Source organism: Triturus cristatus, chromosome 2_1, assembly GCF_964204655.1.
Source record: "Triturus cristatus chromosome 2_1, aTriCri1.1, whole genome shotgun sequence".
Classification (NCBI taxonomy): domain Eukaryota; kingdom Metazoa; phylum Chordata; class Amphibia; order Caudata; family Salamandridae; genus Triturus; species Triturus cristatus.
The window spans coordinates 1017374578-1017390042 of record NC_140581.1 but is presented as its reverse complement, the minus strand read 5'-3'; the positions used below and the strand labels follow the sequence as shown (position 1 = coordinate 1017390042).

At 44.8% G+C, this 15465-nt stretch overlaps 1 protein-coding gene across 2 annotated transcripts in view; it reads right to left on the bottom strand.

Moving 5' to 3' along the window:
- LOC146866244 (prostaglandin reductase 1-like) overlaps window positions 1-15465 on the bottom strand; it is a 336856-nt gene that overhangs the window by 145241 nt on the left and 176150 nt on the right. For both annotated transcript variants that reach the window (XM_085634947.1, XM_085634956.1), the window contains one exon: window positions 8426-8581. In XM_085634947.1, coding sequence (XP_085491073.1) covers window positions 8426-8581 — 156 coding nt within the window. The remainder of the gene's footprint in view (window positions 1-8425; window positions 8582-15465) is intronic.

Sequence of the window (15465 nt, the reverse complement as noted above, 5' to 3'; positions counted from 1 at the left end):
CCAATGATGAAGCAAGACATCCCTCGGGGTGTGTGAGGGCTAACTAGAGGCTGCATAGAGTCCTCCCCTTCGGGATTGGATCCTTGAGACTGGGGAAATTTCTCTCTGCCTCTTTTCATCTCCCTTCTACCTCCCTCCCTCCCTCTACACTCTCTCTTCTCTTTCTACATGTGTTGAGCAGGTGATCGCTATTTTTGTTTCACCGCCAACAGGGAACAATGTCCTCATTGATTTAAATCTCCTATGCTGACGACACGCAGCTGGCAGTTGCACTTAACGGGGATTCCGACTCTGAGGCCCCTAGGTTCAGGGAGGGTCTGACAGCAGTGGCTGGCTGGATGACTGCTAACTGCTTAGAGCTCAACGCGAAGAAAACGGAGGTCCTTATTGTTGGGAAGCAGAGCTACCTCTGGGGTGCTCAGTGGTGGCCCCCAGAGTTGGGCGCAGCCCCCATTCCGGTCCCCGATGTTAAGAACTTGGGTGTCTGGCTAGATCCCGCCCTAAGTTTCTGCGGACACACTAAAAAAGTGGCTGCTTCTTGCTTTGGTGTCTTGCGGGGGCTCAGGTCAACCCTGAAATTTTTTGATGCCCTCACTAGACAGCTGATAATTCAGGCCACCATACTTTCGCGGCTTGACTATGCGAGCTCACTTCTATTGGGGGCCAATCAGGCGGAAGTTATCCGGTTGCAGCGCGTACAGAATGCGGCGGCCAGAGCTCTGGTGGGTCTTCCCAGGTTCTGCTCTGCGAAGGAAACTATCCGGAAACTCCATTGGCTGCCCATGGCTCAAAGGATTGAGTTTAAGACCTTATGTCTCTCCTTTAAGATTCTTAAGCTGTCTTCCCCGCAGATCCTAGAGCATCTTCTCACCCCCTATGTCCCCTCTCTCTCTCTGAGATCATTGGGCCAAAATCTGGCAGCAGTCTCTCGATTCAAACGCTGTAGAGCGGGAGGGCGTTCCTTTCGTTACCTGGCGGCTAGGCTTTGGAATTCATTACCAGCTCACATCCGCGCTCTAGATGATTTGCTTACGTTCAGGAGGGTGATTAAAACCTATCTTTTCCCCCCTGGATCCTAATATACTGCACAGGACCTCCTTCCCCTGTTCCATTACTTTCTCTCTGGCTCTCTTCTCTATTTTATGTATATTTCTTTTGCCAGTCAGAGCGCCGGGATGCCCCTTTGCTGGGGCAGCTGTGCGCTATAGAAGCTCATATAACATAACATAACTTACCGAGACTAATTATCCCGGATCAGGCAGGCTTTATACAGAATCGTCAATGCAGCAAAAACACAAAATGTGTCGAACACCTAATAGATACAGCCCAACGCTCTGATCGGGAGCGGATGCTCATGACCATCGATGCCAAGAAGGCTTTTGATTGGGTCTATAGGCCTTACTTGACCGCCACACTTCAACATTTTAGACTCTGGAGGCAATTCAGATCATGGGTTCTTGGCACCTATGGCCATCCCACCTGGACTGTTCATGTAAATAGATTAACTTCGGCACCGTTCCCCATCTGTAGAGGCACATGCCAGGGGCGTTCTCATTCCCCCTTGCTATTTGCGCTCTATATGGAGTCCTCTAACCAGTGGGTCTGAGACAATATTGCTATAAAAAGGATCCTATTTGGTGGGTGTGAGGGACCCTTTTCCCCGAACCCTAAACCCTCCCGGGTACCACCCGGATTACCTCCTTTACGGAGTTCTCCCTTCCCGGATACGCCAAACAACATGATCTCCAAAGAGTCCGTGACAACGACGACCCCGCCCCTCTCTCTCTTACAGGGTCCAATCCGATGTGACGACAGACCGGAAGAATTCGACCGGTACCCCGGAAGTCCCTCCCCCTCCCCGGTGGACGACCACAGAAAAGACGGAATTGAGAAGACCGAAGGGGTCGGAAGATCGTGGCAGGAACTCTCGACTGGCGAAACGGAGAAAGGAGAAGACGGAAGTGGGGACCTCGAGGAATGGTCGGAAGACTGGTGGAGTCCTCCGGAGGTAGCTGAAGAGCGGCCGTAACTCAAAGGAGAGTTACGGCGGAGCGTGTGAGTACCTTCCCCCATATTCTAGCCCGCTAGGTACGCTGTGTAAAGCCATAGAAGCCCCCTTGTATATAGACTCCCTCACTTCTACAGTCACGTCCAACCCCCCCCTTGTAAATACTATACAGCACTGTTTACACTATAAGTCCTGTTTCTCACAAACCCTTTCAGAGCACCCTCAATCTTGTCCTTTTTCATCCTCAACTCATTTCTTCCCCCCCCCCTCACGGTCCGTTTCCTCTTCCTCACATTGTGGGTCTCGGGGGACGGTATCTTCCGCAGAATCCCTGCAAGACTGACGGCTCCTCTGTTTGTTTCTCTTTCGGTCCTCCGAGGAACACCTACCCCGGTCTACCACCGCCGAAGAGTACCAAGAGCGGGAAGCGTACCAGAAACCCCGACAGCGACGACCGAGACGAGAACCATCACCCGTTACCCGTGACTCTCAACCCTATACTGGAACTTGTGTATATTAAAGAAACGCACTATAGCCCACTATATCTGGCCTCCTCGTCTGTTATTCCAGCCCGCCACATCCCCACGATCACAGTGGGGAAGAACACACCGTAAGTCTCTACATGGACCACATCGTGGTAGCCTTGGAGTATCCAGACACATCGCTGCTGGCTTTTCTTGAGGAACTTGAGGCATTCCGACAAGCAGCGGGTATCTGAGAAAATGTTCACAAGTCCTGAGCTATGAACCTCCGACTATCATCAACCCCCAAGACGAACCTTATGGGTAGCTACCCTGTACAATGGATGTCAACCTCCATTCCTTGTCTTGCTATCCAATTGGCCCACACAACTAAGGCGACTGCTTCCCTTAATTATATACCCCAAGGCAGCAGATTAAGGCTTATCTATCTAGGTGGAGACCATATTGTCTTTCTTTGCTTGGCTGAGTCGCTTCCCTGTTAATGTCAATATTGCCCAAGATTCTGTTTCTTTTTCAGGCTTCACTAGTTGAACCACCCGCTGGAACTATTGAAGCTTTGCAACAAGATATACACCACTTTGTTAGGGCTGACGGTTGTTCCCAAATGCAAAAAGAGCAGAGCTATAGACCCTTGGGAGAGGGCTGGTTGGGTGTCCCTGATCCCATGCAGTATTATCAAGTGACATAGCTCCAATTCCTGCTGGAATGTTCATGGGAGGAGCATGACAAGCACTAGCTTTCATGGACAGAGCAGTTGCGGGATAACACTTGTGGAGAATCCCATTCTTTCACAAGCGAGTCAGACCGATAAGCTTCAATTAGTCGCCACTCACTAAATCTACCCTAGATGTCTGGGATAGAGTAAGCATAGGGAAAAGCTTAATAACATTCCCATCCCCAATGACACCAATTGTGGGTAATATAGACTTTACCCGTCTGCTAATCCAGGTAGAACGAGAAGGCTGCTGATCTATATGCCACCTCTTCGATGAAGAAGGCCCATTGCCTTTAGCTCAGCTCTGTACAGACTTCGCGCTCCTCAAGTCCGAACGATTACATTACCTTTGCCATTGGGTGATAAAGCTTTCTGTTCGCTCCGTAGCGCAGTGACCACTTAGGGCATTTGAAGAATGGCTGGTGACCAAGGCGTCGGACAAGTGCCAAATGCGATGCAGCGCACGCAACGAAATTAATTTTATTTATTTGTTTACTTGCCTCCGTTGGGCCGTATTCCATAGTTTACTACCCCCACCCTGGTCCACCCCTGCCCCACTGCCCCGCAGCACTCCCACCACCGGCCGCTACTGGGTCCTAGGATACTTGTTTCCAGTCCAGTGAGGATCTGCCTTGGCAGTTCGGGCTGGACTGTTCCCATGAGGCACAGGGTCAAGACTGATTTGCATATGGCCAGGTCTAAACTGGGGTGGCATGGTGAGCAAAATAATGATGGATTTAACCCAGATCTCTTGACTGGGGTGAATGTTTAGATTTGTTCTGCATTCCGTCCACCAATTGTGTGTCTTTTGTTCCTGAGACTTGCAGCAGCAGTAACATTTTGTTCCTGTTAACTGTGCAGTGGGTGTGGGATGGTCGTGCCTATTTGTAGTTTTTTAGGTGGAGCCTGGGCAGTGCATGTGCTGCTCTGCGAGGCATGCTGTATACAGATAGGGACTTGAAGCTCCGCCCACGCATCGCCCATATTTTTCATTGGATTCTGTCATTGTCCACTCTAAACTGTGGCTGTTCATTGGTCAATAGGCTTAGTAGTCCTTCCTTAGTACAGCCTTGTCTTATTTGTGCCCGGAGCGCGCCCAGCGCCAGAACCCCTGGACCAAATAGGCTATTAAGGTACGATAGACAGACTCTATTGAGTTTAAGACCTACTTTCTGTGTGCCCCACAATTTACTTACTTTCCAGGGTATGAGAGCTGCGGTCAGGTGTCCTAAGTGCTCTTTTCAATTGCAACAACATGGGCAGTGTAAAGGCCAGAGGGGAATGACAGAGGAGAACTCTCCAGACATTTATTTAAAGTTAGGCCCTGTTGTGAGGGCCTTGGAGCGAGCATCCACCACTTCTAAAGAAATCACACCTGATTATATTAAATGTGTGTTGTTAAATGCTCGCTCCATGGTCAAGCATAGGTATGAAGTGGAAGACTTGATCCGCTCCTCCGCTCCAGATATTGTTTTTTTAACTGAAACATGGTCAGACAATTCTTCTGTCCCGGACTGGAATATTGCAGCTCCAGACGGATATGCGTATCTGTCGCAAAACAGAGGAATAGGGAAAGGTGGAGGGATAGCCATTATTTATCGAGCCAACTTTAAAGTTCACACAGAAAGCATCCCGACCCTCCCAGCAGAAGCGATGCAATTTTGTATAAAAGTTAACAATCTGCAGAGCTTCCAGGGTATTCTAATATACCGCACCCCTGGCCCTAGAGGAATCTTCATGCAAACGCTGATGACGCTCTTGGAATCATACACTGATTCTCATTCTCACAGTTCTGGGCGACTTGAACTATCATTTAGAGTTGAATAATAATTCTGAAACCGCGAGACTTTTAGATAATATGGCAGCCCTTAATCTAGCACAGATAATAGTGGGCCCCACGCACATAGCCGGTCATACGCTGGAAGGGATTTTTACTAATGAGGTAGATATCTCCCTCTCCAATTTAGTGGAGCTGCCATGGACTGACCACAAGGCCATTCATTTTAAACTTAAGTCTCAAAAGGCGGCTCACAGTACAAGCAAGTTTGACAAAAATTCCCATTAGACGCTGGGATAAAGTAAAGGAGGGAGTTTTTGAATCAGCTTTGGGTCCAGGCCCCACTGGATTAAACTGCGATAACATGGTAATACAGCAGTTTAACAATTGGATTCTGGGAGCAGCAGATAAGGTTGCGCCAGTAAATCTAGTAAAAATACAGAAAGGGAAGACCTCTTCCCCGTGGTATACCCCTGAACTTAAAAGTTTAAAGATTATTTGTAGAAAGGCGGAGCGCCTCTGGAGGATGAATTACGACAACTCAAAGAAAATTCTATACAATCTTTCTATTCAAGAATACAAGGAGGCAATAGTGGCGGCCAAAAAAGACTTTTTCTCAACCAAAATTAAGGAGGCGGGCAACTCCTCCAGAGAACTGTTTAAAACAGTTAATTCACTGATGAAACCTCAGCAAACTATTACTTTTAAGCCAGACCAGACTTTCTGCAATGCTCTTGCGGAACATTTTCAAGAAAAGGTTAAGGGAATTTACAATACATTTTCTAACATTACACAAGTTCAGGATATGCCGATGTCCCTCACACAGCTTTCGAGTAGGCTGAGTAGTTTTCAGCCGATGAGCAAAGATGAGGTTAATGACATCCTGCTCTCTCTGAAATCCGGAGCTCCGACTGAACCCTGTCCACCTTCTTTCATGCATCGAGCAGCCGACCAGATTTGTAAATACCTTACTTCAATTTTGAATCAAATTATAACATCTGGACAGTACCCCGCCATTTGGAAACGTGCGGCTATCACTCCCCTTTTAAAAAAACCTAGTTTGGACCCAGCCAATGTTATCAACTATCGCCGGCCTCCCTATTGCAGCTAAGGTTTTGGAGAAATATCTAAATAAAGTGCTTACAGCTTACTTAGACACCAATAGTTTGTTAGACTCTTCCCAACACGGCTTTCGACCACGACACTTCGACGGAATCTGCTCTGGTCAAGACAGCTGAAGAGATCCGTAGAGCAGTAGACAGCGGTGGAAAGGCAATCCTGGTACTCCTTGACCTGTCGGCTGCTTTTGATACCGTCAACCACCTGGCCCTTGCGCAGCGGCTGAGGGAAATTGGGATAGGAGGAACAGCCCTGGCCCTTCTGGTATCCTTTCTCAGTAGCAGGGAGCAGAAGTTGTTCTGGGAAGGTATGACATCGGATGATTTCCTCCTTCCCCTGTGGAGTCCCACAGGGGTCAGCCCTGACTCCCACTCTGTTTAATCTATATGTGACACCTTGGGCTGATCTCGTCAGGAAACATGGCTTTGTCCTGGTTTCGTATGCTGACGACTCACAACTTGTCTTAGCCACTAACAATCAGGGTGGAGCTATAGCAGGCAGATTCCATTCTTGCCTTACAGAGATCATGTCCTGGATGGGTCAGAATTATCTAAAGATAAATACGGATAAAACAGAGGTGATGGAGTTCGGGCCAGGTTTGCCCCTGTGGAATAAATCATGGTGGCCATTAGGGGCAGGAATATGTCCGACTCCAGTAGAGAAAGTTAGAAATGTGGGCGTCCTCTTTGACAACAGACAATCTGGGGGCCCAGGTGAACAGTCTCGTGTCTTCCTGTTTTTATCTCCTGAAAACCTTGAGAAAGGTTTTCTCTTTCATACCATCAGAACTCCAAAAAACAGTGATGGTGGCCCTATTTCTTTCTAAGTTGGACTACTCCAATGCCCTATTCTTGGGAATCGATAAGTGTCAGCTGCTGAAGCTGCAATTGTTACAGAACGCAGCGGCTAGGCTGCTGCTGGGTCTTAATAGAGGACAACCAACTTCAGCAGGACTACGATCTCTCCATTGGCTACCCATAAAACAACGTGTAGAATTTAAGGCGCTTACCTATGTGCACAAGGCAATATATAGTGGCGCCATAGAGGATCTAGGGAACTTTTTTGTACCCTATCTCCCTGAACGCCCCCTTAGATCAGCTATGCAGGGTCTGGTCAGAGTCCCAAAAATCAGAAGGTCACGTTGGGGGGGTCGGATGATCACATATTGTGCAGCCAGATTATGGAATAACCTGCCTCAGGCCATGAGACTGCAACCCGACCTCCAGGTATTTAGGAAAGGATTAAAAACTCGCCTTTTTGAAACCATATGAGTGATTCTCTTACGTTCCCTGCTACTACACCTCAGCGCCAAGACGCCTCAGCATTCGAGCGCTTTAGAAACCTACAAACAAACATTTTGTAACCTCCCATGGTGACACCCCCTGTCACGTGTGTTGTTACTTGGACATGCTCTCTCCTAACGCTTTTTTAAAATTTGTATAGCACGGTCGCCAAACGCATTTGCAATGCAATAGGTCTCGTATTCGCAAGAGTTTAAGCTATTGGCATTGTAAATGACAATGCCTTTTATTTATCTGTTTTCAAAACAATACATAAACAAAAGGCATTGTCATTTACAATGGCAATAGCTCAAACTCTTGTAAATGTGAGACCCATTGCATTGCAAATGCTTTTTCCTTCCTTGCAGATGTGGAATATTGACCACCATGGTAGACAAAGGGCAGATATGGTAACGGCGGGCAGGTTTTTGCTGGCCTATCTGCCAATTTGTCTGCTCAAAAATTGTTGATGGCGGAGTTGGACTGGGAAAAAGATAGCAAAAATGAACATGGATATTCATTTGTCAATGCTCTAGACTCTTAATACAGCAGATGGTAAGTTACGGCGAAGGACAGAACATCTGCCGTTTTAGGACGGTTTGTCCGCATCCTCCAAATTCTACATAAGGCGCTTACTTTTAGCAATTTTTCTTGGGTATATGCTTGAAAAGAGTTGTACTACTCACACTCAATACAGAAATAACACTTTTATGCATCCACATTTCTGCCAATCTACATCTTCCTACAAGGTCACCCTTAGGCATAAACTGCAAATCTTGAACCGCATGAGATAAAACAATTTACAACAATTTAGATGGTTTTTGTTACAACTGGGGATCTTGTTTCACTTCTTGCTTAAAAGTACAGTTCAATCCCATGTACAAGTCTCCTAGCACGTCAACCAACAATATCATATTGTCTATCTATCTATCTATCTATCTATCTATCCATCTATTTACAGACATGGATGGATAGATAATTAGGTCGCATGGCTAGCTATTATATGTCCACATCGGCTTTTGCTTCTTCATTGTGTGAACTTACATTATCAAAATAGCAATCGTAGCCACTTGGTGAGGCATTCTTCAGAGCTTCTTCCAGGGAAGGAACTGTTTTGTAGTTGAAGACTTCATCAAAGCCAATTTCCTTCAAATACGCAACCTTGTCATCCGATCCAGCGCAACCAACAACCTTGCAGCCCTTAGAGGAGAGAGAGCAATGGACATAATTAAAGCAACTTCTCTCATTCATAGAAAACTCTTTCAAATAACATGAATAGACATGGACACCTTCATGCTCAGTAAAATACTTGTAGAGCACTGGCAGGTTTAAGATAGACAGAATAGATACAAATGACCTTTTGTTTCAACATCTTAATTTAAATTCAGTAAATGCCATTAACGGCATAAATAAATGGAATAATGGGGGTGTTACTACATTGCCAGACATTTACTTTTTAAGCTCTGCTTTCCATCCAGCTAAAAATGACACTTTTTCAGAATGGAAATATTCTCAATCTTTTCTTATGCCAAAAGATATGGGCGAGGTTGCATAACCTGCCTGGGTATTGATAATACGCAGAGGTGCTACTTAGCACCATAATACTTACCCTGAACTGTGCTTTTGTGCTTTATTCTTTTAGGTGGTCAGTGCTGTTTTGCATCATCAGAAATAAATGTTTGCATTTTCTATATTTAGGCAGAATAGAGACATTCATTTTTACTACTGCAAATAAATGACGACATATATATCACCAGCATACTATTTGCTCCATTTCCTTTAGCTGTAGAGCATTTTGTTTTAAAGCAGCAAAACTGAAAAGTGACTTATCTGTAATCATAGGTCTTCAGCATAAATATTTTCTCTGAATCCATAAATTATAGGATAGTTCTGTGCATTTGGTGGTTCCAAATCATTTGCAAAGAATTACAGAGGGTAGGTAATTTTGATGAACCACTAAAGTTGCACCCCCAAATCGCGCTGAGAGGTCAATGGCGTTTAGACCTGTATCAAATTCAGGTCATCTTCAGGACCAGGTTACAATTTAGTGAGTGCTTCATAAATATTGTAAGTCAAATCCAGTGGGAGAATGGAAAAGCACCTTGGTCTAGGTGTGCTGAGGTGGAGAGCGTAGTCCAAGAAGAGGAGAAGGCAACCAGTAGGTCACAATCAGGCAATATCGAGGACGGGAATCCAGCAAGAGGGCATGACTTTGAGAAATGCATTACCCTGATCCTATGGGGGAAGTCTGATATGTGTGGAAAAGGCCGGTGTCATTGGTGAGACATCCAGCAGCAATGACTGTTGGAGCGGTCAGCAGGTCTTCCGGGGTTGGCAAAGTACTCTGTAAGCCGCAGCTGCTACGGTGTGACATTCGTGGTTCAGCAAAATTACCTACCACTCTTTGCATTTGTTGCTACAACCATTAATGCCTCCCTGTCTCCTCCTATCTATTGATAAGACATTAATGCCTATGATCAGAAAAAAGGCTGAAGCGGGTCTCAAAAGCTCCTAACTGGGAGGTATTTGCATTATATCAAAGGTACTATGAAGTATAATGAGTTTGAGAAGCCAGAGAAACCGCTCACTTGGTTGTAGATATCAAGAGTGTAGACAATAGGATACACAAAATAACAAAACAAGTAGGTATGTCCTTGGGAGGCCTGTGCAATGGTTATTTATTTAAACACAAGTTTTTAATTTCAAGTATTTTCCACAAAAATAAGAAGAGAAAAAAACAATTATGCCACCACCTAAATATGGCCACCACATGGTCACAGTAAATAATGTACATTTAATTTAATTTAATTCAGTGATGTGGCTGTTTTACTAGGGATTTTTTTTAAATAGCACGCATTCCATCTGCTCTATTGTGTTTTATAGTATTATTGTATGTGAGAGACCAGAATAAATCACAACCTAACCAAGCACTCAAGTCACAGGAAGGTACAATGTTACAATATCACCGAAACACCATATAACAGCAATTTCGAAAAGCTGTCAGAATATAAACCCACATTTAAAAACACTTTGCCTCATGGTGTGGTGGGAGGAAACAAAATTTGATTTACGGTTTAAGTGACAAATGAAATTTAAAAAAATGTACAGAGCAAAGGCTGAAGCCTGTTGACCGAAATATTAGTATTCATTTTTTGGGAAAAACAAAAGTCTGGCAAAGCAGATATTGCTGTCTCAAAGGACAGGCCTAAAAAGACTGCCTGAAAAGAGACATATTAAATACAAAATAACAATAGGTTTGGGGCATTTTAATACAGCATGTGGAGTGCTGGGATCACACCAGGCTGGCAAGTATGTCTAGTAAAGACAGAACAACCAAGAAGCACATTTTACCACTTTCGAATTAATGAAAGCAAGATGACAGTCAGCTTGTAATAATACCCATCACCTCATAATGGATTTTATGAAAAAAAAACATTGCAGTATTGTCATCCACATTTCTTGATTTACACAATGAGGTACTGTGAAGGGCAACCTCATTCTACTGACGAGGCTTTGGTTTTGCTCCTCCCAAAAGCCCAATAGGTGCCTCTTGTGTCAACCATTGTCCATCATGACAGTCAAATACTTGCTAAAGCAATCATCAGGAGGTTGCCAAACTCTATGCCAAGCCTCATGCACCCTGATCAGACTCACTTATTTTACCTTTTATACGTTTTAACTTGCCTTGCGGTCACAAAGCCTGAGATTTTATTAATCACAGGAATTGCAATCAGGAAAACAAATTATTGTACGTGGCCCCAAGACAGTGCATGTGTAATTAGTGCATATCATAAAAGGCCATCTACCAACTATTTTTTTTAAAAACTTTTTAAAAAAAATTATTTTATTTTTCTCGGTCAAGCACAAAGAAGAAGTCCATATGTCACAGTTATGCATATTATCATTGACGTTACATGTTCAAATAATCACAATGTCATAGCAGAACATCATACTTCACAACATCCGAGTATTACAGATTCAAGTGATACACAAATAAAAGAGGGTCTATCTAAGGGCCCATATATTTATCATACTGGGTCATAGGAAGGGATTACGTGCTGTGCGATTACATAGCCATTGCTAGGTCATAATCAATCCTCAACGTGCACAGATTCCAGAAATTTTACTAGTGGTTCCCAGAAATTCCTTGGACGAGAAGCTTGTGGTAGCTCCTCTGCATATGTTTCCAACGGTGTTTTACAGTAAACCAGATCTTTGATCCAGTGTTTACATTTCGGTGTAGCCTTACTACCCCATTTCAGTGGTACGCGCATCTTTGCTAGCAGAAGTGCAATTGCGAGGAATTTACGTCTACAAGCTAATTTGATCTTATACATACCTAGTAAACATGTTTGAGGTGTATTAGGTAAAATTTCTGCCAACATGGGAGTGAGTGTAGTAGTTACCTCTGCCAAGTAGGAATGAAGTCTCGGGCACGACCAGGCCACATGTAGAAGTACGCAGTCAAAGCTCCGCATCTACGGCATTTGTCATCGTCCCTCAGCCCATATTTATGGAGTTGTGCAGGCGTGTAGTACACTTGATGGAGAAACTTAAAGTGTATTATTTTCAGATTGCAATTAGAAGTCAGCATTTGCAGTTGTGTGCAACTATAATCCCATTGTTCAGTAGTTATGCTTACACCTAATGTGTCTTCCCATCTCATTTTTGGTCTATCCTGAGCATTGAATTGTTCCCGTTGGGCCGCATTATACAGTTTCGTAACTAGACCCTTTCGTGTTGGGAGATAACAGCAGGATCTGCAGCGTGTTAAGTGCCAGCGGTTCATCTGGGAACGTAGGATATAGAGCCTTGATTGCCGCGCGCAGTCTCATGTATGCAAAAGTTTTCAATGGGGTATGATGTGTGCAGAGAGTGATATCAGTTTGTGATATAAACGTCCCATGTGGGAAAACATCCCCCATTTTACAAAAACCCATCTCGTTTAATAACTGTAGCATTTTAGTTTCTTGTGTCACTGTGAGTTGCGGATGGTGAGTCAACGGGAGTGCTGGCGCATACGTGGGGAGTTTGTGCGCCCGTTTAGCTAGCGTATGCCATGCTTTGGAGGTACAACTCGCCGGGTAGATCACTGTGGGTGGAATGTGGCTTTGTGGCGATGAGATAAGTGTAATAAGCGGAGTAGGAAGTAAGCTTTCATGTTCCACCGCAATATGAGGTATATGTCCATGTGGATGTAACCAATAATGGGCATATTGCGCCTGTGCACATTAGTAGTAGAGTTGAAGGTCTGGAGCCCCAAAACCTCCTCGCATGTATGGCTTAGTGAGTTCTTTCCAGCCGACACGTGCATGCATTCCCGCCCATGTCAGTCTAAGCAGGGCCGTACGATGTTTGGCAAAAAGCACCTGCGGAATCCATATTGGTATGTTCATAAATAAATAAAGAAATCTTGGTAACACCACCATTTTTTATATAACTATTCTATCAGCGATTGATAGCGGGAGGTGAATCCATCTGGTAATCTGATCTTCTAGTTTAGTTATCGCTGTCCCATAATTTTCGCTCAGAACCAGATCTGGGTCATGGTGTATCCAGACCAATAAGTATTTCACTGGGTCTGTGCGCCATTGTAGCGGATAATCAATCGTTGGTTGGGTTGTCCTCGGGGTGAGCGGGATCACCATTGATTTATCCCAGTTAATACTGAGACCGGAGAAATATTCAAATCTGATGCATTCTCAGGTAAGTTTGTTGAGATTTATATCTGGGTGTCTGGTGTATAGGACCATATAATCTGCATACAAAGAGATTGTATGGGCCGTAGACGAAATTGTAAGGCTGTATCAACATGTTTTTGATGAATCTTACATGCGAGGGGCACTAGCGCCAATGTAAATAAGAGCGGGGACGACGGACAGCCCCGTCACGTACCAAGGCATATGTTAATAGGATCAGAGGTGTTACCGTTTATACGTATTCTAGCGCTGGGCTGCGTGTATGGTAGAGCCACCCATTTCAAAAATGGTTCTGGGAACCCTATTCGTCTCACGACTTGGAACATGTAAGGCCACTCCACAGAGTCAAATGCCTTAGCGGCATCTAATAAAGTCGCAGAAGCCGCCAGTCCGAGTGTAAATGATGGAACAGTGTAAATATTGTCCGTATATTTTGTGTAGTGGAACGCGACGGAATAAATCAGCCTGATCCGGGAGGATCAGGTTGGTCATCAGCGGTTGGAATCGGCGGGCAAAAATGTTCGCTAGCATTTTGGTGTCCGTGTTGATTAAGGATAGAGGGCGGTAGGAATCGCACCGGGTCGGATCTTTGTCTGGTTTGAGAAGCGTGATCAGAAGTGCTTCACGTAGTGAGGGGGGTAGTATGCCCTCTTCGTACATTGCTGCCAGGTGAGGAAGTAGCACATCCTTATATTCTTTGTAGAATTCTCCATGTAGGCCATCCATACCTGGTGCTTTGTTGTTTGGGAGTGGTTTTATAGCGTCCCTCATCTCATCTTCCGCTATGTGGTGGCCAAAATATTCCCGATGCGCGTCAGATAGCCACGCTAGGGCAATGTCATCCAAGTATGCATTTATTTCAGTGGGGGATACTGCCGGCCAAGCTGAGCATAGTGGTCCACAAAGCAATAGATGATAGAAGGGGTGTCGTATTGTAAGGTATTATGGCGATCTGCAATTTGAGTTATATACGATGCAGTGTGTGTGGGCCGCAACCTACTGGAGAGTGTTCTACCTGGCCTACCACCTTGTCCATATGCTCTGGCTGTGCATTTACGGGAAAGGTATTTAATTTCATCATCCACAAACTCATGATATTTATCTATTTGACTGCGAATTTCGGCTAATAGTTGAGGATTCGGAGAGGTCGTGTATGCGGTCTCTGGTGTCTTAATGTCTGCCCCAATATTGGACAACTGAGTTTGAATGTACTGGAGTATACCAGCATGTTTACCTATACAGAAGCCCCTAATCGTTACCTTAAAGGCCTCCAACAACACTGTAGCACTACTCACTGAATTGACGTTGTGTGTAAAGTATTCCGTAATAGCTTGTCGTAGTTCCACTCTATATACTTGATCTTGTAGCGTGTTGGGATTAAGGCGCCATGTAAATTGTCGTGGTGTGTGAGTGGGTAGGGCTACTTCTAATCTAACTGGGACATGATCAGAAAGAGTTTTAGGCAGATGTATGATTGCGGTCGTCCAGGCGTTTACCTCCGCTGTGGCTAGCCAGAAATCAATTTGCGACCATGTGTTGTGTGGTGGATATGCAAGTACCCTCTCTGCGGGAGGGGTGGCGCAACCTCCACAAATCGTACATAGTGTATTCTTCCATACCTCCCCGAAGTACCTTAGTGGAGTGTTTACCATATCGAGCATTACAGGTGGACCTGTCCAACCTGGGGTCCATGCATGTATTAAAGTCACCGCCCCATAATATTGCCAAGGGTGGGAACTTGTGTAATTTGGCCCATATGTCAGTGAAAAAAGAAGGATCATCTACATTCGGTCCATATACATGGACAATGGTCATGACAGTTCCACCGAAATTCCCTTGTACAATCACATATCTCCCTTGATCATCATGTATTTGTTGGATCAGATTGAAGGGGACATATTTTTTAATAAGTAACAGGACACCTCTAGCATATGTGGAGTAGGATGACGCAAATCTGTAAGTGGCCCATTTGGTCCCCAACCGATGTTCTGACATAGTAGTAAGATGTGTCTCTTGCAGACAAGCTACATCTACCTTGTGCCGATCTAAATAAGCGAAGACCTTGCGTATTTTCTGTGGATTTTGTAAGCCCCTAACATTCCATGTCATAAATGCGATTTTCCTCGTAATGGATGACGAGCTATCCACTGCTAACCACGATAATCATAGAACTAGGATACCTGCGTCTAGATCTGCGTAACATAAAGACAATTCTCTCCATGCTGACCAATTTTACAATTGTGTCTCCAACCTCTCCCCCCACCCACTTTGCCATCCCAATTACGGCAAAGACAAAACCCCTAAACAGATGAGCGTACCCCTCCCCCTCAGAACATTGTGTACAAAGCAAAAAAATAACATGAACAAACAAGGTTGCGGTGTGCA